Source organism: Ambystoma mexicanum, chromosome 10 (genome assembly GCF_040938575.1).
Source record: "Ambystoma mexicanum isolate Mex_15411 chromosome 10, UKY_AmexF1_1, whole genome shotgun sequence".
In the NCBI taxonomy this organism is placed as follows: Eukaryota; Metazoa; Chordata; class Amphibia; order Caudata; family Ambystomatidae; genus Ambystoma; species Ambystoma mexicanum.
This window is the reverse complement of record NC_090932.1, coordinates 1,522,059,053-1,522,084,902: the sequence shown is the minus strand read 5'-3', so window position 1 is coordinate 1,522,084,902 and position 25,850 is coordinate 1,522,059,053. Positions and strand designations below refer to the sequence as shown.

General features: G+C 43.9%; 1 protein-coding gene across 6 annotated transcripts in view; it reads left to right on the top strand.

Annotated features, from left to right (window-relative positions):
- NCOR2 (nuclear receptor corepressor 2) overlaps positions 1–25,850 on the top strand; it is a 2,813,293-nt gene that overhangs the window by 2,362,349 nt on the left and 425,094 nt on the right. For all 6 annotated transcript variants that reach the window (XM_069619703.1, XM_069619702.1, XM_069619704.1 and 3 more), the window contains 3 exons: positions 12,693–12,797; positions 17,326–17,429; positions 20,850–21,000. In XM_069619703.1, coding sequence (XP_069475804.1) covers positions 12,693–12,797; positions 17,326–17,429; positions 20,850–21,000 — 360 coding nt within the window. The remainder of the gene's footprint in view (positions 1–12,692; positions 12,798–17,325; positions 17,430–20,849; positions 21,001–25,850) is intronic.

Sequence of the window (25,850 nt, the reverse complement as noted above, 5' to 3'; positions counted from 1 at the left end):
TCCCTCATGAACATGCTACACAAATTGGGATTCTCCATCAGTCTCAAGAAGTCACAGCTGGAGCCAACGCAGAGCCTAGCTTTCCTGGGTCTCATCTGGGATATGAGAGCCGAGAGAGTTTTTCCCTCGGAAGACAAGATCGCAGCCATCAAGAAGGCTACAAGCCATTTTCTCAGCAGAGAGGTGACCTCAGCTTGGTGGTACGTAGTAAGTATCAAGGCAGCATTTCTTCTAGCAGTGCCTTACAAAAGGCTCAAAATTAGGAGATTGCAGTTGCACTTAGCAGCCCCATGGAATCAGGAGCAGGGCTCCCAGGCAGAACGCGTCAGCATTCCTCCGGTTCTACACCCAGGGCCTCGCATGGTGGAGCACGGACTGTAACCTAAGGATAGGCAAACCATTCCGACATCCAGCCCCGCAGGTCATCATCACCATGGACTCTTCCTTGGAATGCTGGGGAGCTACCCTGGACAACCACAGTGTCCACAGAGTTTGTTCCCTTCAGGAACCGGAGGCCCATATCAATTGGCTGGAGCGGGAGGCCCATATCAATTGGCTGGAGCGGAAGACCATATGGTTGGCTCTGAAGGCCTTTTTACCGCTCATCAGTGGCAAGAGGATCCTCATTCAGACAGACGGCCCCACCAGCATGTATTACATCAACAAGCAGGGTGGCGCCAGGTCTCCTCCTCCTATGCACCTCGACGGTCAGCATGTGGGAATGGGCTCAGCAGGTTGGGTGCGGACAATTACGAATGGCAATTGAATGATCAGGTCCAACCGATGGGGTCATCCACAGGTGCACCTCTTTGCCACATGGTACAACAGGAAGTGCCCTCAGTTTGCCTCCTGGCAGGGGCAGGGTCCAAGCTCTCTGGGAGATGCTTTACAGATACAGTTGAACAGCATGAACGCATATGCGTTCCCTCCCACTCCCCTGGTACACAAGTTGATCTGCTAGATAAGGGAGTCCCGGCACCTCAGCATCATTCTGGTAGCACCTTGCTGGCCGGCGATGTCACAGGTTTCCCCCTTTCTCACCTGTTTTCGTTGCCTGATGACTTCTTTAGGAGGAATCTTCTTTCGTATGGTTCGGGTCTTATAGAAGTCCGCTCGGCCGTCCTCGGCTTCCAGTGTTCGTTCAGCTTCGATGTCCGGGATCAAGGGGAAACTCCAGGAGACTCAAGAAAGGGAAAAGAAGCACGCGGAGGCAGTGCAAGGATTCCGGGAAGGCTGGATAAGAAGGAGTAAAGGTAGATTGGAAGAAGGCTTTCCTGGAACCAGCAAACAGAATAGTACAAGGAAGAGTACGGAGCACACATCCGGTCACAGCTAGCAGCAGCGTTGAGACGCACGGGGGAGTGGTCTCTTTATAGAGCACGCTGTGTAGAACGCGAAGACTGGTGAGCGGCGTCTGGGCTTGCCGCCATGTTGGTAGTATTATGGAGTGTAGACCCTGACGTGTCGGGGACCAGGAGGCCCAGAAAGGGCGAGTTCGATGGTTCATGACAGGCGAAGCCATGGTTCTCTGAGCTACTCAGCTTGGCAAACCAACCTCAGATGTGCCTTCCGCTGGGCACAGCTCATCTACTGTCACAGCAGGGGGGGGGGCACGGTCATCCACCCTGCCCCTCAGAAGTTGGTGCTTGCAGCGTGGTTCCTGAACAGGTCACCTGAAGGCATCTACTTCTTTCAAAGGCTAACCTAGACATTGTACAGGGTGCTAGCAGCGATGCTACCAGGAGCCAGTACAAAAGCAAGTGGACTAGGTTTTGCCGCTGGGTGGAGTCAAGGAGGTCGATCCTCTCACATGCTCATTGGACGACGTACCATCCTTCTCTGCACACCCCACACACTCGGGAGTGCACATACACATGGTGCACCTCCCTGGCGGTCATCGGAGCCTACCGGAATTCGGAGGCGGGTGTTTTTTCATTCTTCAACCCAGTGGTTAAGGCATTTGGCGGGCCTCACCAGGCTCTACCCGCCCATCAAGGGCCACACCTTGTGTCGGACCTTAATGTAGTGATGGGCGCCTTGATGTACAAACCTTTCGAGCCAATGGTGTCCACGGACATCATATAACTAAAGGGTAACCCTAAAAGGCAGAACCCAGGGTTTACAATGAAGTGTAACATAAAAGGGGGGTTGCCGCCAACAATCAGTTAGTCATACTTCTAATTATGTATGATTTCTTATTTTTATACAAAGTGTTGTGGCGTAAAAAAGAATCGCCATTAAGACCCATCCGCAGTCCGAGATGGAGTAAACAGGGTTACAGATAGACATGAAGTAGACTGTAACACACATGTCCAGGGGTCAGCCTTATTAAGTTGGCTCTACCATTTGCTTTATTCCTTGTTTTTATCAGTGATAATGGTAAGACATTAAGGTGATACAACCCAATACCTACTGTTTTAGCTTGAGAATTGTATGTTCATTAAACAACACATTCAACAAGCATAAAACCACATCTCCACAGTGCATAATTAAAGGAGGCCTATGAAGGGCAGCACAAACCACTTCCATCAAACATGCAAGCACATGTTCTGAGCCTAGGTCACAGCAGTCTCGTTCCATAGGCACGTTCCGTGGCAGGTCATCAGTAGGGCGGCCACGTGGGCCAACCCTTCGGCTTTCTGCAAGCACTACTTTGTGGACGCGGGCTCTAGATCAGACGTGGCTTTCAGAGAGGTGGTTCTTAGAAACCTAGTTGCTTAAGGAGGGTCTCCTCTCCACCCTGGGGCTACACTCAGTTGTAATCGCCCATGCAGTATGGCGAAAGGGTACGGGATGTAAGAGTAATTACAAGTTACTCACCGTAGTGACTAACGTACTCCTAGTCCATAGTCCCCTTTCCGTCATATGTCCCTCCATCCTCCCACCCAATAAATCTGGTGTCATTAGGCAATGGTAATATTGTCAACGCGTCAATGGCGACTGAGGAGTGGCGCCGGTGAGCGTTCAGGGGAGCGCATGCTCCCGGAGCCGCCCCGCAGCACGCCTCTAAATTTAAAGGGGAAGAAGTTTTTTTCTGGTGAAAAAGATTCAGTCTCCCGTCCCTAGCGAGGAACGCACATACTGTATGGAGGTAAGGGGACTATGGACTAGGAGTACATTAGTCACTACGGTGAGTAACTTAGAATTTTTTAAATAAGCATTGTTTAAACAGGCAATTTATATAGCAATCAAATATACTTTAAAATACTTTTTTGGATTAGCAGAAGTTAGTGGGTACTCTTTGAATATGCTCTTTACACAATTCCTACACCCGGGTGTGACTTTATTCACAAGGACAGTAATGGCATTCAGATTCTGAGGTTGCCAAAAGGAAAGGTTAAAGGAAGGAAAAAGGTTAAACAGGTTCTGAGGACATGCAAGTATACTTAAATACTTAAATCTTCCAATGAAGTCTAGACAAGCATTTCCCAGAAATAACAGTCTAAAACAAGTTACCAGCTATGAGGGACAGAAATCTCAAAGTCAATGGACTAGAAGAGTCTGCAGGGAGCCAGGACAGCCAAAGTCAATTGGATCACAGTCTATGGAGCTGAGGCACTTCTTGGATAATAAGCCTTGCACAAAGTTAGAGAGTTTGCAGAAATCACTTGTAGGGTCACAAGCTATGCAGCCTGTGAAAAGCAGAGTTGGAATTAACTCTACAGGTAAGCCAATGCAAGTCTCAACTGAGAAGAGCACAGCTAAAAAGGCAATGAGGTAAGTATAAACAGTACCTCTGGTTTGAAGAAGAGTGGCCCAGCTGGATTCTGTTCTGTTGCAGCGGTGCAGACCCCGGTTCCTGAGCCTCAGTCATGGGGACAAGCGGGAGGACGTCTGGAGGGCTCCTGCGGCAGCAATTTGCAGATCGTCGGCAGCTACAGGCTTTTTTCAGATCAGCGGCATGTCGTGGTTTCAGTGCACAATAAACAGCACCACCGAGGATATCGGATACTGGTTGGGCTTCCTTCACTCCTTGGGTCCTGCACTCTGGTGAGGGGACTCTAGCTCTGGTCGTCCTGCTTCTGTAGGGTCCTTAGGATACTACTGGAGCTTCTGGCCGGATTGCAGACATTGCAATCGACTACGGAAATTCTCGAAGTGAAGAAGTACAGCCAATCGGGGAAGATGGTCCAGTGGAGTTTGTCTCGGGAGTTAGTTGGTCCTGTTAACCCAAGGGAAGAAGTCGTCCAGAGGTTTCAGCACAGCATCAGGGCTTCACCGGGCAATTCAAAGGTCCAGGAGGATGCAGCAAGCTCTGATCACGGTTTCATTGTCTGGTGTTTCTCCCAGTAGTCGGCTCCGCCTCTAGTCCCAAAACCCTCACCTTTTAAGCAGGTTTCTCCCATTCATGCAGAGCCTAGGCTGTCAATCACAGAGCAGGGTGGCTGTCCTGAAAGCACATCCAGCCAATCAAGACTGGTTGGATTCATGCACACCTATAGACAAAGGACAGGGGAGTTTTCGGGAACCTCCCGCACATCCTGCCTTTCCAGACACACTGGAGTCAGAGGTGGGCTTCATGGCTGAAGCCTGCCAAAACGAACAAAGGGCTCAAACCTGGCTCAACACGCAGAGTAAAACCCAAGAAAGACCTCACAAACAGAAAATGGCGAGAAAAAGAGTGGGCCATTTTGACAAAATGGTCATCCATGGGTGTTTTACTGCAGCTGAGGATTCAAAAGCACATTGGTAGGAAAATAAAACCACTGACACCAGCCATTTAAAGTAGTGAGGTTAACATAAAAAATGTTTTATGACAACGTAGGCTAAGGGGCTCCTAGTTAACCCCCCAGCACTACACAATATGAGTTGTGCTGGACCTACAAAGAGAAAAGGTGAGTAAAGTCAATTTCACTTTACTATTCTTGGGACCAGTAGTTCACACAAGAAAAGGTATTTTAATCAGATATTTTAATCACTATCAAAGCGAACCTACGAAGGAATTGGGGCAGTCATCTATGGAGGACTGTACCGCTCAGGAAATCCTACCGGTGGGCCGATCATCAATTGACACCAGTGAAAGGTGTCTACTACATCCCCAGGGGCGGCCAAAATAGGGTTGGCTCCTTTGCATGATTTGAATCTGCCGACACTCTCAGGATTTTTGTCTAAAGACACATGTTGGTGGCCCAATAGAGGACTTTGCGGGGGCGTGATTCCACGCAGAAACAGGTAGCCGCAAGGAATAAAATTAAGACAGGGATAATTCATTCCCGGAATCAACATGCCTCATCAGCAAGAAAAAACATCTGGAAACCAAAGGGGCTGATACGGAACGAATATTCTGATGGATTTTGCTTCCCTTATCAAGACACACAACCTCTTTGCAAAGGAAGCATGATATTTAAATGAAACCGAGGAACTGAAATCTCGGATCAGCTGCTTTTAAAAAGTGCCTCTCTGGCAGAGAGAGGGAGCGTTTATCCTACAAAAAGCAAAAACTTTGAACCCTGTTTAGAGGTCCTTCAGACAAATACGGTAATTGACCAAACTAAGAATGCCACTTCGCAAGTGCCCCAAGAGGAGGAGGTGCCTTGTGACCTGCCCCGGTCCTCAAATAGAAGACGCTGTAGGTGGAAACGCCAGTACTGTAAGAACGGCCTCCTATGAAGAACCGACCTTATGGGCAGAAGTTTCCACACAAACACACATTGAGGAAGGAATGGTCATAGAAAACCAGTCCAGTGCCAAACGGGGTGGGGAGAGGGGCACAGACTTCACAACTATAACACTGATGTCCATACTAGGTCCATTTATGAAGTTGTATGAGCAGATAGGTGATCAGCTAAAAGAGCAAACAACCATGTTGGCCATGCTACACTTTAAAATGTTTTTTGTATAAGGTTTTGCCACTGCAATTCAGAAAGATATGGACAACAGCACAGCGAAAGTAACAGCCCTGCTCCATACAATACTGGACCCACTAATTAAAGAAAAACAAACTTGACGAGCCTCTAGACTGTTTGACTTCCATGACTCACAAGGCATGCCCATCTCGACTCCTAATCACCAAACAGTAGGGGAGTGCAAATCCCATATGAATGACAATCTGGATGGGGCAACTAGAACTACGCCATTCTGTGAAAATCGGGAAGCAATAGTCCCAATCTGTGTTGGTACTTTTGCAGTAGCTCGTGGGGTCGATCCTCCACAAAGGACTCCAGAGAACTCCGGGAGCAACCCGAAAACGGGTGTTTAGGTAAAATAAAAGGTGGGGATGTCCCCCGCAACTCCCTGCTCACTATACTAAAGAGTATAGTGAGCGAGGTGTTGCGGGGGACAACCTGCAGCTCACCCGAGAAAACAAAACAAAAAAACAGGGGGCTGCGGGGGTGTCCCTCGCAACACCCGCTCACTATACTGTACAATATAGTGAGCGGGGGTTGTGGGGGACACCACTGCAGCTGCCCAAAAAAAAGAAAAGAAAAGGAACCTGCGGCGCCGGTTCCCGATCACAGGAGTGAAATGGAACCGGTGCTGCAGGAACACAGCGTGAAGGAAGTAAAGTTAAGTCGGGTGGTGGGGGTGTGGTTTGGGGTGTGTTGTGGGTGGGAGGGTGTATGTATGGTTTTCTATTGGATGTCCGCATGGGAAATGTACAAACATTTGTAGTGCGTACGTTTCCAATGTAAACCTTTCCATCGCAGATTTTTCCGCAACTGATATATCATGCAGATCCCGGTCAGAGACATTGCAGGCCTCTCTTACACTAAATCCTATAACGGCGGCAGTTTGGATTTTTGAAAAGTTCTTTGATCAAGACCATGAGACCGCTCCCTCTTCATTCTGTAGAGGAAGCAAGTGGGATTTGGTCGAGACTCATCCAAATGTTATTGCTGAAATCATCAATAAATTGTCTAGTTCTCATGCTCCGGGACCAGATGGCCTGAGTAATGATATTCTAAAACAAGACAAGCCCCAATGGACTACATTTCTGTCCATCTTATTCAAGCATATTGTCAAATCACAAAAGATTCTGAGTTCCTGGAAAACATCGATCATTATTCCACTTTACAAAAAAGGAATCCGATCTGACCCAACCAATTACCGCCCCATCGCACTGCTGGATGTCCCAGGGAAGATCTTTGCTGCAATAATTCTCAAGTCGTTGGTCAAATGGTCAATGACATCAGGACACAGGTACATCCGGCAGCCGGGTTTATGAGGGGGATAGGCACCACATTGAATACCTTTATTATAAACCTCTTGAAAGCCCAAACTGATAGGAATAAAAGAAAGAAGATATACCTTGAGTTTATTGATCGAATGCAGGCTTTTGACACAGTTACAGGCCCGAGAGTCTGGAAAATGTTACAGCAATGGGGATGTCCCAATAGTCTGTTGGCACCCATCAAAAACCTTTATTCAGATAATACGATCAAAGTTAGATTGAACACTGTAGGTCTTTTAACCAAAGCTGTATGTACGAATAAATGCCTACAACAAGGTTGTCCTTTAGCTCCAGAGGTCTTCAATCTTTTTATTTCTGACTTCGACCTTGCATTTAAGAATAGAATATGTTTCCCACCGAATAGATCTAACACAAAGATTGGCAGAATTTTGTATGCGGACGATGTGGACCTGGTGGATCAGACCCCAGTGGGTCTACAGAGACAACTCGATGCTTTACAACTTTACATCAAATTAAATCGCCTTCTGATTAATCCCAAACATCCAGAATTATGCTGCTGGAACATCAAAATGGGGGAGCAGGGAAGAAAAGGTTGGACTGGTACTTATTGGGCGAAAAATAATTCTGGTGGTGAACGCCTTTACTTAGTTAGGAGTTTGTTTAAATACCAGTGCATCCGATACCCCCAGATTGGAATCCCTAATGAGAAAAGCACAGTATTTGGTGGGTCAAGGGAGAATTCTCCTAAAAAGATACTGCAGATTCTCCATGATCCCACTGATTTCATTCTACAGTTTGAAAGTACCTCCCATCTACACCTACGGAGCTGAAACTTCCTTTACCTTACTATAGAGAACTGTTTTTGAGATTTCAATTAAATGTATTCCCTACTAGGGATATATTAAGGTCGAGGAAATCTGAAGGAGGTTCAGCAATATGTAGATTATGTCAAGAAGACGGTCGATTGAAAATCTGAAACACCTTGTACTGAACTGTCCTGCTATCAACGACCAGAGAGTGAATTTAATGATGGAGGTTGTTACTAAATACGGCTGCAGACCCAAAGAAGAATGGTGGAAAATTCTGGTGTCTGGAAAAAAAAGTTCCTATAACGGTAGCATTATGATCTTTAAGAGGATCACTTCCACAGCCATCCATGCATTGGACACACCAGATTGAATTCTAGTTGTGGATGGGGATACAGATGATTTTTCATTGTTTGTCGTTTTCTTCCTGTTTTTGCAGTTATGTTTCTTATTTTCTTTTTTCCAGCCTGCTGATGAATGTGTTTTAATTTGGAAGTAACAGTGGTGAAAATGTTGTCCATAAAGTAAAACCATGTATAAGGCAATACAAAAAAAGGTATTTAAACCTTAGGAGAAATGTAAATTATTTCTCTGTGACACTGCACTGAAGGTGCTGTGTCTCACCGTACAAAAAGTAGATGCCTCTGGAGTTTGTCAGACTTCAAAAACAGAGAAAACATATAATCCAAATCGGGTCAAAACACATGAGAGAATGAGCAAAAGGTCTCACTCACTCCAGGGTTAAAATTTAAAAGTCCAAACGTACAGCAAAAGAGCTTGGGGTCTCTAAGGTTGACGGGAATTAGCACAGAAATGAGAATTCTCCTTAAGAGTTGTCTGGTCGCTTGTTCATCCTACCTGCTAAAGCTTCCAGCCCTCATTGGTCCATTTCTCCTTCCTAATAGCTACCCCACAGTTTCTCGGGCCATCATTGAGTACGTCTTGACTACTGCCCAAGTCTCCTATAGGGTGTGGGACAAGGAGAACTGAATCGTCTTCAGGTGCTCCAGAACAATGCAGTCCGGAGTGTTTGTGGGCTTGCAGAGACATGAGCACATATCCTCAGCCAGGAAATCTTTACATTGGCTTACGATCAGGAAGCCGCTGGTGTTTCACACGCTCTCTATCATGCATAACTGTCTCTTTGGAAAAGGTCCTACCTATCTATCAACCCTGTTTGAATGGCTCCCAATTAAGCACACACTTAGATCCAACAACGCCAGTCTGATTGTGACCCCCAAAGCATAATTATCACTTGTTCGAGAAGGTCGCTTTCCCATGACATCTCCCCGTCTTTAGAATGCCCTGCCCCTTACCTCAGAGTCTGTCACTCACTGGCCTCTTTCAAGAACACACTCAAGACCGTTCTGTTTGAGTAAACCTGAATCTTTTCTCTCCCACTGTAATCCATGGCATGCTGTTTTCCTATATGTTTTATGTTGTTTTTTTTGTCTGCCCTGTGGGCCTCGTTCCAGCACATCATAAATAAAATAATGAAATACAAATAAATATTTCAGGACTCGGAAAGCTTAAAGAAAAATTCTCACCTGCTAAGAGAAATTTTCATTCTAGAATCATCTCAGCAGAATCCCACCTAAATATTTTTTAGAACCCTTAATGCACTTTCAAAGGCAACATCTAAATCCTCAGCAATTACTTATAGCATAATGCAATTCCCTACGAAATTCTTTCCAAACAAGGTTGATCAACCATGCAAAATGTGAAGCTTAAAGCCCATTCTAATGCAATCGCTGATGCAGACTACCAGAGGGGAGGATAAGGTGACCTCTACATTGAACTACCATCTCCTACAAGGAATTCCATGTGGTGCCTGAGCAAAGTAAACCTCCTGACTTCCTGTTGGAGATGTACATGTCCTACAAATGTTTTGGAATCGCTCACTTTGCAACCTGTAGTTGCCTATAAACTCTACTTGTAATGCCTTTTTGGATGGGATAGGGTCCCTTCAGCATTCAAAGGGGCAATTGTGATGCCACTATTGGAAACAAACAAAGTTCAACAGGACAGAACTGGTACATTTTAGGCTTATATCCAATCAGTTGTACCCGGTTAAGTTACTAGAAAACACATTAGTCACATAATCGCAGACATATATTGAAAATAACATCCAGCACCCTCATCAGGCAAGTTTTTAGCCCCAGCAGTAGAGTCTCTATAATGGTGTTGATGTAGAATGATATGAGAACAATGGTAGAGAATGGTTGGCCAGGTGCACTGATTCTATTACACCTGTCTGTGGCGTTGGACACAGGTTGTATGGTAAAGATATGCGAACATTGTCACGTGTTCACGATTTTAGAAAGTATGTGTGCTTTTTATATTTAGCATTCAGACAAGTATTTTGTTAACGCCAATTCCCAAAAAATTCAAATTGGTGGCAGGGTGTTTTTTCCTTGTTTGAATTTTCTATTTTTTGCACTAGAGGAAATGTGGAATATGACATTAGAAATATAATGAGTTGTTGTATGATATGTACATTTGTGTATAAAAAAATGTATATATTCAGAAGTGTGCATATATATATATGAAAATATATATGAATATATATATATATATATATATATATGAAAATATATATGAATATATATATATATATATATATATATATATATATAATTTATTACAGGGGTATAGAATAGTGACATATATGTTTAACATTTTAAATGAATTAATGTTGAATAAACTGATTTATTATTTCGTCGTTTGGATATCCTACTCATGTAAGCAGTGATTGTTAATTCCAGGATAGGTAGGAAACGCATGTTTCCTGGTGTACTATAATTTGGAGTTGGACTGAGCTGATCCTCAAACCCTGTCAAACAGATTTGATTTTAAAAGAAAAGCTTTATAGTGGCTCCAAACCTTCTTATAGGATGGGGAATGGGCCATTGCTCTCCCCACCCCCATATTCCGATTTTTAGGAAGAGTACCTGTCTGGGCCCGCAGGGATCAGCCCTGTCCCTTACTGTGTTTAATATCACTTGCCTGCCCTTGGTGAAGATGATCAAAGTGTTTGCATGGCAACAATGGTCTCATGAGTTTGCATCCTTCATCCTAATACTCTAAATCCAATTTTACATCTTGCTTGTGGGAAATGAACACCTGGATGGGTCCAAATAATTGAAAAATTAATCCATCTGAAACCAATATCATGATCTTAAGAGACAAAATAGGAATCGGGCCTAACACAATCTGCCCAAAGCAAGTAGTAATTTGCGACCTACCCATCCCCAATTACTGAGGTTAAAATCCTGGATCTGCAAATTGATGCTAGGCTATCCTTCATACTGCAAGAAGCGACGCTAACCAAGGCAAACATCTTTACTCTCTGTATTGAGAAGGATTTGCCGGGCGTGTGGCCTGCTGCCCACAGAATGACTTCCTAATTGCGGAGCTCTTGACCCCTCTTTAACCTACCCCAAGCAGGTGCCCCTTCAGATAACGTAATTCATAGAAATATACAGAGCTGGGGAATGGCGACAGAATAGGGAGCTGAATGATGTGGGTGGTGTAACCTAAAAGGATCTGGCTGACTCGAAACGGCCGATATCACTTATTTCGGCCGAAACGGACGAAAGCACTTGTATACCTATAGTATTGGGCTACTGGGCGCACCTTGGAGTTGATGTGTAAACTTATTTGTCTATTCCTCAGTTTTCCTAGTCCATTAAACAGTTTGGAAAACAACTGTTCCATTTTGTCTGTTTCATCAATGTACTTCTTACTCCCCCCACTGTGACAGTATCTGGCAGCCAGCCTGGAGGTCCCACCATGAGGAATTAGGGTGCATTGTGCTCCTACACACATCACTAACGTGTGTCTCCTTATTCCAGCAGTTCCGTTATTGTTTGTGATAAAACAAGGCCTGCTTTGTTTAATGTGCATGCGCGCTGCTACTTGAGGTCACGGTGAATCATACTCGGGGTTGGGAGGGGTTAGCGGTGTTGCACCCTTCAGATTGCCAACGGGTAGAGAGGATTGATTATCTGCTTTTTGGAACACTGGCATGATGCCTTACAGCATCTTTGGAATCCGGTGCCCATGGGGTGCGAGCGAGGAACAAGACAGAAATGCATCATGGGATTCCAGTTGAAGAAATTTGTTAAAATACAGTTTTGACGACCATACAGATTCTTTAAAATCTCTGTATGACGATTTATATCCCCGCAAATTGCTGTTCCCCACCCCCCAATGACCTCCTTTTCAATGTTCTTTCAGCTTAGTATGGCTATCCTGCTAGTAATTCTTCATCCCAAATTCATCAAAGTTAAATGTTTCTTTTTCCTGACTTGTTGCTGGAAGAATGGAAGTAAAGATTCGGAGAATGGGAAGGGAGATCACAGTGGATGGTGGGTTCCTCTTGATATTGAATGTAGGTACACCAGTGTCCTAGCCATTATGAGTTTTTATTAAAGATGTTTTGCAACCAGCCTGGCTATGCGACATGACACATGCAACTGGCCTTCTGGAGGTAAAAATATGAAGTTCGCCGTTTGCCTGGTCACTTGAGAGTGTGTTCGTTTCTGACTCAGCAGCCATCGGGGGATCCTGGGGATTTTGCGCTACAAGCCTGCCCAACTGAGCAGCTGGTAATGCAAAGTAGTAACAAGGAGACAAACCGCAGGCGGGACAAGGTTAATGCCAGCAGGAAAATCAAATACAAATTGAGGAGATTTCCATTTGCTGGGGTGTACGATGCAAATGCTGAGGGGTTGCCTTTTTTGTGTTTGCAGTGCCTTTCCCTGGAGTGAAGCAAGAACAGCTCTCGCCGCGAAGCCAGGTCAACCATCCTGAAAGCCTAGTGATGCATACATCCCAGGAGAGCGCCATCTTTAAGGGTAAGAGGCGAGGGCTATGCTGTCAAATATTTATATGCAAATCCTCAAAATATCAACACTTGGGCGTCTATGAAATATGGCCAGGAATATTCCCCGGTTGCTTTACAGCACTTTAAGAAAGGAAGCCCCCACCTGCGCGCATTGAGAGCTTGGCGGTCCCATTCTAATGCTGGAACGTTGCGAGAGGGGAGGGTGGCTTGTATTGAAATACCAACTTCTGTTTCTGGTGAGCGCTTGTGATATTCAGAACAGTTTAGGACCCCGGGGTGTGGGGTCAGGAGTTCAACATGTGAAGAAAGATATGAAATAGTCGAACAATACATAAAAAAAGAAAACACATTTTTAATTTGTAAAAAACTGAAAGTAAGCGTTATTTTGTTTTTTAAGAGCGTGCCTTCAGCTGCAATGTCTGTACCTGTCTATTTTCAGCCGTCTCGTTGTTTACCACTGTGCGAAGTCTTGTGAATTTTCCTCTGTTTAATGAATGTGTGGTTCCTCGCTCCTGCGCGCAATTTGAAGTGGTCCCTTTTGGGGCTGAAAGGCGGCCGTGTTCGAGTAATTATAATGATGCCAAGTGAACAACAATAAGAGCAGAGCAATGTTCCCCCAGCTGTATAGATTGTTATGCGCCATCACAGTAGTCTATGCTTGTACGAAGAGCGAGGCAGTGGCACAGAACTGCAAGGTCCTTAAAATGTGCTTAGTGGGTTTCCATTATTCTGTACAATACCACCATTATCATGCTTGTGCTTCTTTTTGGATTAGTCGACCGGTAACTTGAAGTTGAGACAATGTTGCATCACTCAGAAGGCTGTCGTTTGTTTGTTTGTTTGTTTGTTTGTTTGTGAATTGCAGCTGTCTGCGAGACAGGGCACTCTGCACTTTCCTGTGAATGGAGGCAGGGATGCCAAAGTCTGTGGCTGTCTGCCAGCAGCATCACTTCCTCCCAGTCACTGTTCGCTGACATGACAGCTAAAGAAGCCTTCTAAAATATTCCACTTGTTACGTCAGATCTAGGGGAATTGCAATATAATCCACACATTATGATGTCAGAATTTTGCGATTGTGATATAATACGGCGGGTGTTATGCCAGAGGCAGTTGTGATGTCCGAGCTAGGGGATTTCAATGGGCCAGTTGTGAAGTCCAGATTGAATTGATTGTTTATTTGTATAGCGCCTATACACAATGTGTTTCAAAGCGCTACAAGGAGGGAGGGAACATGGGAGAATACAATTACATTCTTACAAGTCCTTGAAACAATTCAGAATGTGAAATAACTATCATTATCAGCCTGGTGACATTTCTGATAGTGCAAGGAACAATTAAGGAGGGAAGAAGAAGGGGAAAAATGAGACAAAACAAGCAGTAACATTACTATGCCTGACGACAATTGATGTAGTGCATGTATAACAAGCGGAGGGGTAGGGGGAGGTAAGGAGAGAAGGGGAAGGAGAGGGAACAAAACAATGACTATCGTGCTAGGTCAGACGACGTTTCAGAATAGTGCTGGTGGGAGTGGGAGAAGACAGGAGGGAAGAGGAGAGACAGACGAGCTGTTATCAAAGGTCAAGGGACAAATGATAAGAGTAAGTACTAATGGACATAAAAGGGGTGGGGGGAGGAAGGGAGGGCAAGGTGGCGGCAAAAGACAGGCGGCTATGATTACTATGCCTGATGGCAATTGGGGTAGTACCAGACTTAAACAAGAGGAGGGGACGGGGGGGAGGGTGGCATCTGAAGAAGAGAACACATTTCGTCCACTAGAAAAGCTGTTCACTGGCTCCCATCAAGGAGTGTATCATCTTTAAGACTCTGGCACTCGCCCACAAATGTCTCCATGATGCAGCACCCCTCTACCTTGCTCAGAGATTCAACCCTCCACACACCAACAGACCCATAGGAACAGCCTACACTAACCGTGTGGCCATCCCCAAGAGCGTTCGGGCACGGTCAGGGGGTTCAAGTTTCCCAGTCATCGCTGCCACTAACTGGAACCTTCTACCTCCCGCACTCGGGTGCATTGAGTCTCGCACAGCGTTCAGGAAAGCAATCAAAACACTGTTGTTTGTGTAGGCCCTAAACACCTGCTGTCTTATATGTATAATATATGTATAACTGTATTCCTTAAGACAGATGCTCACACAACTATTACATCCCTTTTATGTATATTATGAATATGACTTTATCATGCAAGGCACTTGCTTCTATAACCTTTGCAGTGCCTCTTGTTCACGCAACTAAGACATCTTCTTGAAACAGCGCCTCGATGCCTCCGGGCTGCAGGCGCTTTACAAATACAATAAAACAAAAAAATCAAATAAAGGGTAGGTGGCTACGCAGGCAGTTACGATTACTATGCCTGACCGCAATTGAGGTAGTGCCAGACTTCAACAAGAAGAGGAGAAGGGGGGCAGAGGGAAGGGGCTGCAAAAGACAGGCGGCTACAAGTTACTATGCCAGACAGCAATTGAGGTAGTGCCAGAAATGTACAGGGGGAGGAAAGGTTTGGGGGGTAGGTAAGGAGGGAAATGAGGTGAGGAAGAGGGGAAGGGCAAAACAATCGACAATGTGACAGGACAGAAGACCTATCAAGTCATGCTGGTGGGGGGGGAGAAGAACAAGAGCAGGGGGTTGGACATAGAGGTGTGACCATCATAAAAGTCAATACAATGGACAAGAATGAGATAGCAAAGTTCTGAAGAAGGAGAGGGGGGAGAAAGAGGGACTAAACCACAACAAGGGAGAAACAAAGGGGGAGGGGAGTTTCACAGAGACAATCAGAGGGAGCGAGGGGTTGGGAAGGCGGATTATACCTGATTAAAGGATTATACCTTATTCGGCTAGTTGTGATGTCAACTCCAAGGCATTTTTGTGGTTTTTTTGTATTGGTATTAAAATAGCATTAATAGTGATAATAAGTACCACATTTTTGTTTTTCAGAAGTAAATCTTTGAGTTCTGACCTTAAACAGGGGTTAATCCCTGGCTTCCTTTATCTTCTCTTCCCACCTCTACTTCTTTTTTTTTTTTTTTTTTTAAATCAAAATGTCTCATATGTATGCAACACATATTTTGGACTTGGTTATCCCTGGCCTTGGCAGCTAGTGTATCTATAATTTAAAGAGTCTGTACCGGCAGTGACCCGGTCCACCATGCACATCTCGATCCCCTCATGCATTCAGACTATACATTTACAATCTGATTATTTTCATCTCTCCACTCACTCTTTCCCTCAGTTCAAGCTTCTGTCCATTCCTCCTTTCAGCGCTATGTCCATCACTAATCCCTTATTTCCATATTCGTCCAGCAAGCTAAGGTCTGGCGATCCCTGACAGAGGACACAATGCACCCTAAAATCTCAGACACGCATTAGCGCTTTGAGACAACTATTATGATGATTCGACGCAGTGTAAAAGCTCAATAATAAATTAAACGGGAAAACTCTCCAATGAACTCCCCTCTTCTTTTCTTGCACATTAGCTTGCATAATGCATTTTGTACGATTATTCTGAATTTTAAATAAAAGAATATTTACTTCTCTAAACTAATCATTCTTAGATACCTACCGGACACTTTTACAACTGTCTCACATGGTGCTGCTGTATTTCATTGACCAGCTCTGGAATTTGCATAGCGCACTTCTTAAATTTACACAACCTCATGGCACTGCGTGGTCATGTGTACAAGTCCAGAGTGTGAAATATCAAAGGCCCTGTGGATACGAGTAAACGTGAATATTACAACAGGAGAGAAGCCAAAGGAAAGGTTGATCGCTGAAAGGGTCGCCAAATGACTCCATGTCGAAGAGACGCCACTTTCTCAGTGTTGGACTTTTCAGTTTATAAACTAATGCAGTCTGTAAATTGTACTTTTGGGCAGCTGACGGCAAGATTTGTAAATGAAAAACGCATGACTGGAATAATGCTGTACTTGTAACATGGTGTCATCTGGAGACCCTAAACAATGTCTTTTAATGAATGAAGCAGTCAGAGCGAACTCTAAAAACTGCATCTCCCTTTAAATTTTTGATATCCTGCATGTACCAGTTCTACCCTTGCTAACTCGGTGCCATCAGACCCATCTGTCTAGTAAAGATCTATTTTTAGTCATGTATTGTTTTTGAGTGCTAGCGGGATGTTCAGCGCATTCCTTATGTGTCTCTCTCAAAAGTGTGTCTAACTTTATTCATTTTAAGTGAATGACTTTATAAAGTTGTTCTTTATTGCACACTGATGCGGAGATGTTCACAGGTCAGTTAAGCAAGTCATCTTTGGACCACTGCCACCACTTTTGAAGTATTCTAATTGTGGTTGATTGCAGTGGTTGAGTACCTTTAACTGTACTTGTACTTTTATTGGTATGTTTGCCTGACCCTGTCCATTCTTACACCAAACTTATGATCACCTGAATGCAAACCAGAAAAACATCGGAAGCTTGTGCGAAATGCATTTGAAATGAGAACTTCTATCTACGTTGGTTAAGTCTTTCATTGACAGGATTGTGCTTGCGTGTTTTTGTGTTTTTTAGGGGCATCGCTGAGTCCGTCTCCAGGGGGAAGCATCACCAAGGGGATACCCAGCAGCCGACCCCCTCCGGACACGACGATATCCTATCGAGGGTCCATCACCCACGTAGGTTTTCGTTTTATGCCTATTTTAATTCACTTTCCCAGTAGTATCAACCCACGAGAGCATTGGCCTGGTCTTCTAACCTGAACAGGAGTCATTGATTATGAAATGTGTGCTGTTATTGGACTAAAAAATATCGGAAGACATTTGTTCAGCTTTATTCTATTTTCTGCTTTCAGCTTAAGTTAGGACACCTTTTCTGCCTACACGTGCCTACCTCTTGGATGTGAATGGAGCATACCCAAAGACTACAAGCCCCTTTAATAATTGGCACATCCTGCTTGCTACGTTTCTCCAATTCTAAGCACCAAAACACTTTCAAATCCAATAGTAAAAGTGCATCAGGAATTCAGACCTTAGGTTTTGACACTTGTAGCTTTCGTATGGTTTATCAATGCAAGACTTGTCTGTTCTCAGAGTATTTGAAGCACTGGTTAGTGTATCTGTCTATTGTCAGAAAAACTCATTTTGCCCTTGATGACCCTGTCCCTCAAATTTCCTTTTGAAAGAAAGTTCCGTCCGGTAGGCAGTCTTCTCAATCGGGTTAGGGGACCTTTTCAAATAGTTGAATACTTACCCTCCAAGAAGGCTGCTAAATCCTAAATTGATTTGCTTACTCAGTATCCATGGATCAAGCAGACATTTTATTACACATATGTGGTAATACAGGAGCTGACACTTTTTTTGTGTCAACAAGTCTTGATTTGGTCCTTTGTAAATTGTGTTTTTATCATATCGCTGAATACACCCCCTGGATTCAGGTTACAGACAGTTTAACAGCTTCAATGCTGAGATCATGTGCACGAAGTCTCACGCAGCTGTTCATACCAATTAGACAAATTGATTTAGGGAAATCTTGGAGTGCAAGTCTCGAACTATTTAAGGACCATCTCCCCAGGAATTAATTTTCTTATTGGACAGTTGGCCCTAAAAACACTTAATAAAAGTGCCAGCCCTCTTGTCTTCCTATTCATTGTAGCCTCCCTTTTTCAGTTCTCTTGAAGAGTCGAGCCACTGCATCTATCTGCATAGGCAAGTCCCATGCCAATGCTGATATGGTTCCACTGGGGTCTTCGCTAACACCAAGGATGTGTCTTTCAAACAGGATTATTTTATTTTAGCTCTGTAATTTTCAATGGCCAAACTACTTCAGCAGAACAATCACTGTTCATCAGTTCAGTGGAGATGTATTCACGTGTGGGTTTTGAACATTGAGAATAAAAGATCAACATTGGGTCTAAAACATTAAAATACATGTTTCTCAATGTTTTCCCTCCCTTTGGATAAAGGCTAGTATTTAAAAAATGGGTTTTGAGTAAAAGACAGACACTATGCAAAAAGGCTTAAAAAAAGAGCAGGAAAAGGAGGAGTGGGAGAAGAGGAGAAATGGCATTTCTTAGGTTGGTGTAACAAAAGTTAAAATGGATGCCTCGAGGTTCTGTCTCGGGTAGTCTTGCCCTGAAGTCAATTAATTCATCCTGCGCCCTGGCTCTGGGTGGTGATATCGGAGGCTGCAGCACAACTACCGGACTGAGAAATACGTACTGGGTACAACATTATCGCAGATGGGAAAAAAAAGCTGCTTGGCAAGCATTTTAAGAGTGGATGCAGCAGCCTGTGTGGCCCACTGCGGGCACCATTTCCATGCAGAGGAGGTACTACTTGTTAAGGACATCATGCTTTGCCACTGTTTTTCAGGAAAAATGGCTGGATATGCGTTTTGATGGGATGAGTCCCTGAAAATGTTTCAGCCATCCAAGACCATTGCCAAGTGTTGGAACAAGCAATTCAACCGGGTTAACCCTCCTTAACTCTTGCCTGGAAAGGCCAAGTGTTCTAAGGTTTCTATACTATCATCCTTTTCACATAGAAACAAGAGTCAGGTGGGAGCAGCTCGCCAAGTGCAAATAAGATACATCAGAGCCATTACTTTCTGGTGCAGAAGGATGGAGATTTGTGCCACATTATGGATCTGGTGTTCTTGAAAAAGTTAATCAGGAAGAGCAAATTCAGGATCGTCACTTTTACACCGATAGTCCAGGCCCTGGAGCAACCGTTCTGTGCCCAGGTCTTTACTCCCATGAAGTGCCAGCTGCAGTCTTTGCAGCTCTGATGGTTCTGGTTGGCAGTTCCGGACATCACACCAGTGGACGTTTATTAATCCACATTTTGTTTTGGTTCAAAGATTAGGGAGCTTTACTACAGCACATACACAATGCATCTGCACGCAATGCAGTGTCCGTAGTGTACATCACTCTCTTTTCTAGGAGTGCTTTGTTAGTCTTATTTCTTGACATCAGTATATAACACATCTAAGTAGTTTTAAGTAAATGGATCATCCTACAGTCTAAAACAAGCATAATGGTGTGTGAACCGCCATCTCAAAATTTCATCAGCAAATACATCTGCATATAAACTGCCCGTGTTTTGGGCAAATGCATCTGTGCTGGATTACCCTGGTATGGAACAATAAGTAACTGCCCTCACGCAGAGTTGTCTGGCATCACAGACTGTTTTATTATTCGTTTTCCTGATCAACATTCATTTGGTCCACTACCAGTGATTACACTTGCACCCCCACAACCAACCCCCTGACCCCCTTTTTCCCCTTCCAGTTGTTTCTTTTCCTTGCTGTCCTCCTGCTGCTCCGCTCACCTTTTGCCTTCCCTTTTCCTCCCACATACCAGAGTCTGTTGGACCCCAGGCAGAATATGCCACTTTCGGGACAATCTTCTGCGTCTTAAGACCACTACAATGATGGGCGCAGTATAAAAGCTGAGTAGCATAAGTGCTCATCTAGTTGTCCTTTGGAACTAATCACAAACAGCAAGAATGCCACATATATTTTCATTTAATTTGGCATATTGTTGCCACGACAGTGTAAGGTGCCATTCATTTGCCACATTTCTTAAATACATTAAACGGTTTCTTCAAAAGCCACAGAAAAATCAAATTTGCGAGATCAGTAAATCTAAAAAGACCCCATAACCACTAATCTATTTAACATTACATGGCTATTCTTGGATCACTTCTCATTGGCCCCTATACTGCGTATCGGGAATGAGTTCCTGCTAATCGCTTTTTTATCTATTGAGCGTGTGTGATTTGATACCTCTCATATTGAAAACTGAGAAGTGGTGGGTTGGATTTCTAGAAAGCATATGGCCCTCCTGTGATTTGATTTTCCTTTTTTATTGCTAAAGGGATTTTTCAAAAGCTCCCCCGTGATCTGCGCACTTTTCGCTGCTGCTAAAGGCGCTTATGAATAAATAACGAGCAGATTTCAAGCTATTGGTCCCGACGGTTCATCCATGCGCACCGCTCTCAGCCCCTGTTTTGGGAACGGCGTGTTCTTGTTTGTGATTCTTTACTGCTAATCGCTTGTGACACTCTTAAATATGGATATGGTGTTTTTATTCCAAGGGCACCCCAGCTGAAGTCCTGTACAAAGGAACCATTACAAGGATAATGGGAGAAGACAGCCCTGGACGAGCAGAGCGAGCGAGAGAGGAAGCCTTGCCCAAGGGACAAGTCGTTTACGAAGGGAAAAAGGGCCATGTCCTGTCATATGACGGTAACTCTGAATTTGTAGCATGTCTTGTGTCCACAGGGCTTTGTCCTGGCCTCGTTTAGAGAAGGCAGCACGAGCTCAGAGTTGTTGGAAGGAGAACTGAAAGAGGCTTGAAAACCTTTATGGCTGTATATGTTTCACCTTTTGTGGTCTGATTACATTCCTGTATTTATTCTTTTATTTAGTATGCATTTAGACTATCCCTGGCAGTTAGTCTAAATAGGAAGTAACCTGATTACATTTGAAGGGTAAACCTACTGCACTTTATTGTAAGTTGGTCTTAAATAGGGTAATATTCTAAGAGGAAACAGCCCCATGCCATTTTTGCCCTTCCACCTTCAAAGGGATTGCCTTATTTGTGCCCCCAGCTCTTACAGAAGTAATATAAATGTGTATTGCATTAGTTATTTATATATTGATAATGTAGAATTGATTGATATTTCTTTTGCAGTAGTCAGCAAAATTAAGAGTTTTTCCAAAAGTGATACATGCAGGCCTGAATGTATTGAATGCAAACTGTTATTTTATTGAAACACGTTTCTGGGATTATAGTGTGTAGCAAACCTTATTTGGATGCTTTCAGAAAATGCCATAGGGTGCTTAATGCAGTGGAGTATCCATGTGCAGATTAGCAGAGCTGTAAAGCGGTTAGTAAAAACAGTGCTCTCGTTTGCTTTGGGATTTTGTTTACAAAGGAAGGTTATCCAAGCCAAACAATGATACACAAATAAATGTGAAAAATACTCTTTGAAAAAAACTTTACAGAGAGATGGATACCAGTACGTCCTTGTGGTAAGGAGCCTTGGGGAACAATAGTGATCCAATCATAGGTTTTTATTGTCCTACACATCGCCCCACAATCTGCACAAAGTGCGAAAGAAACCACAATCGCATGCAGCTCAAATGGTGTGGCTCGCACTCCCTTGCTTGATCTCATAGGTTCAATTACTAGGATCCTACAAATAACGCTTAAGTGCACCAAGAGTGGTGATGTGTGTCTTGTTGGCAGTCTGACCTTCTTCCCCATTTCTAGTGATTGGTGGTCTTTGAAATCAGCTAGATCAGGAGTGTGCAACCTGTGACTCTAATGATGTATTGGGCTCCCTCACAATTAAGTATGCTGACTAGGGCTGATAGGTGTTGTCGTCAAAGAAGTTTGTAGAGACAAAGGTTGCAGACCCATGGGATATATACCAGTGATCCGGAAAGTCTGTGACACTTAAGTTGTTTGGGATAACAAAGGTACAAATGAATGCCAAGCAGGTATACAAAAACTAGTCGGTGGGATACAACTCATCGGTTATATGTGATTTTACTGATGTTTGTTTATTTATTTATGAGCATTACAGAGTGGTACATTTCATCACAGAAAAAATACCAACCCACGACAATCGCCCCCTTTATTTACTCTTATAACACCACCCAAACCCCATCCCGACTGTACCCAGTCAATAGATCGAAAACGTTACAGTGGTACACTTCAGAGTGGACCATAATAAAGAAAAACACTGAACACATTGAATAACTATATAGAGGGTAGTGGGATAAAGGGGTTAAAATGGGTTGTATGGGCTGGCATTATAAGGGTAAAAAAAGCCGGTGGGCTTGTTTGGGTCCCCCCCACCCCCAATTAAAATAATAAAGTGGTGTTTTAGGTATTTCTTCCGCGATGAAATGTACCACTCTGTAATGTCAGTCAATAAATTAACATATAACCATCCCAACCCATTTTAACCCCACTGCCTTTTATATATTTAATTTTTGATGTTTTACAGTATTATGCTCCACTCTGTAATGTTTTCGATATATTGACTGGGTACCCAATTCATCACCTGTATGGCGATTGTCCAGGAATGAATCAATCGCACCCACCCCCAGCGGTTAAGTGGATGAGTGGGCAGATGAAAACAAACCATTTGATGTTTTAGAGTGACACATATATTATTCACAATGTCCAGTGTAGTTCTGAGGAAGTGGTCAGTTTAGTTAGAGATGTTTGGAACACAAGAAAAAGATTTCAACACATAAAGCAGAACTCCATTACAACTGCTCAAATGCCTGTATTTTTGAAAATAATTAAAATATTTGATTAATAAAATACTGAGCATAACCATAACACAAAAATGTTCCATACTAGTTAAAGTATTACAACTTATGATTTAGCAAAATAACACCCAAGCCCACCTCTAAAACAGAAAAAGCAACTTCTGATATGTATTTCACTCTTATTTCGAAATGTTATAGTTCATGGTATTTGTATAGCACACTGCAGCTATTTACATGGTTTTATGACCTTGAGGATTATCTGGTGTGATTGCTGAATTCCTCAGCTTTGGTTGCCGATCTTTGTATGTGTCTCTTGAGGGCGCTTTTGGCAGGGGATCAGAAGCATACCATCCCATCACATTTCATTCCAGGATTTTTAAGGGTGTGGGCCTAGCAGAGAGTATGGGAATAATTGTCCCGTGCCATCACCGCCAAGTTCGAGTTTGATCGGGTGATGTGTTTGTGTGAATGAGAGGGTTCCTTTCTTGTGGTGTCCACTATGAAGCTAAGGCATCTGTAGGAAACTCAAGCTTTTCCAAGGTGTGCGGTGGTATGTGGCGTTCAAAGCTAGTTCTTGAGGGAGAGACAGGGGGTGGTTGGGTAACCTGTGCTGTTATTTGTTGAATAGAAACTGGCATTGAGTAAGGCATTCCGGGATGGTAGACATTTGGTGAATATTTATTATGTGCCAGTGGGCACCAATAAACATTGCATATGGAATAACCCAACAAGAGCATAATATATAGCAGGTGCTAGCACACAGTGTATGTCCTGTTGCGTTGTTCTGTTACCCGATAATGCTGCAATTGGAATATCTAAAGTGTCAGTGGACAGTGTTGGGGAGTTTTACTAAGTCCTAAGGTAGGACAGTATACTCTTAGTATAGGCCTGAACTACCCAAAAGGTTTGGTAGCTATGGCTGCTGAGGAGCCAGGCTTATCCTAGGAGAGAGGAGGAGTTTCTTTAGGTTAGCAAAAGTAATAATCAACCAACAATCCTAAACTGATAATACTGGTATGTAAAATAACTTGTTTTATGATGCTTGTGAATCTGCTTAGAATCACATGCTGTGCATATAGTCCGACATCTAGTGGTAATCGCAGAGTATTGCATCTTGTCTTTCGAGAATCGAATGGGGACTTTGACATGGGCGTGCTTGTAACACTATGCCTAACGTGACGTGCAGTGTACCCAAAATCCCTCGCGCGTCGAGGTCCCTCAGATTCTTTTTTTCCACCAAGCTTGCTGGTCACCTTATGCAGAGTTTGTAAATTGCTAAGTTTATATTTCATTGTCCACAACCGTTGGTCGTTTAATATTCGTCAATTCTTCGATGACTACTCCTGAACAAACGCCGAAGACGATTGCAGATTTCGGCGGCTGGTGCTTTGGTCGACTGTCACCCGCGTGGCCTCGGCCCTCTGGCCAGGCCTATACAGTAGGGAGAGTGGGGCCAGGGGTTATGTTTCTTTTGTAGAATGCATTTCCTTCTCCCCTCTCTTTTCCCTTCTGGTTTCACTGTTGCTTTTAACCTGAAACGACAGCCACAGCTCTGATGCAGAGGTCATTGGACCTCTCTGCGGAACAGGCAGACATGCCACCGGTTCTGCTATGGGGAGACAACACCCTGGCGACAAGGACATACACCATGTAAGGAAAAACACACAACCCCCCAAGCCTCCTTGATGGATTAGTCGGGAAGGCCACAGACACCAACATGAACGCCGAAACCTTCGATGGAACCCACCGATCGCCATGATCGGCTGCCGTCCCCACAACTGTCTGTCAGGGCTGGCTGGGGTAGGTGGAAGAGGCCTGTGGCGAGTCATAACATAGAAGGGTGTTTCCTTAAGGCTAAACATTACAGGTTTCCCAAGCAAAGATGGTGGAGTGAAGGGAAAATCTGATTGGTTGGGAGGACAATGGTCAGGGTACTAGGCTGGTGTGCAGGGTTCTATGACTGCCTTTCATCCAGAGCAATTCAGAGACAGGCTGTGTGTTTTAAGGTTCCTTAATTTAGGCCCTATCCAGAGTCCAGAGAACTCAAATAAGAAGTAAGAAGACCAATGAAGCTGGAGGGTCCTTTCCTTTGAAGAGCACAGGTGGGAGTGTTTCCTTTTTAGTTTCACAAGTCAGAACAATTTAAACTGAGGATCTAAATATTGTAATCAAACAAACTGAGGAAAGACATTTGTTCTAGCTACTGTACAGTAGAAAAAGCAAACAGTTATTTGTAATGTACATATTGTTGATAAGGAAGATTTACCAAGAGGATATGTTGTGCCGAATACTATCTGCTTAGTACTGTAATGTAAATAGTCTGTTGGTGCAGTGTGCAGCTTAACAGTTGTTGATTCACTTGCGTAAATACAATTGAAGGAACCAACCTAGTCTAAGCGCTCAAGATGCAAGTGTATAAACTATGTGCGCGGCAGCGTTTATTTTGAATTAACACTTGGTCGGGCAAAAACGGGCCGCTTACGGTGACCAATGGAAGCGCCAGTACTAATTTAAAAGCAGCGTCGGGTTAAGAAGCGCGCGTTGAATCACACGCAGTCAAGTGCAAGCTCCTTCATTTTACAAGCACGTCGAGATAGAAGCGCAGTGAGAGAGAAAGAAGTCTGTCTTGTGCGCGGGTCAGCTGTTGTGTTTAACACGGAACGGTGGTGCGGGTTAAATAAATATTAAATATATAATAAGCGATGCACATGAACAGTGATTTATACGTGTGGTTCTGTTCAGAGAATTCAGTGCGCGGGTAAAAAAGTATTCACAAGTCTTAATTAACACACGCGCGGTGTACTAAC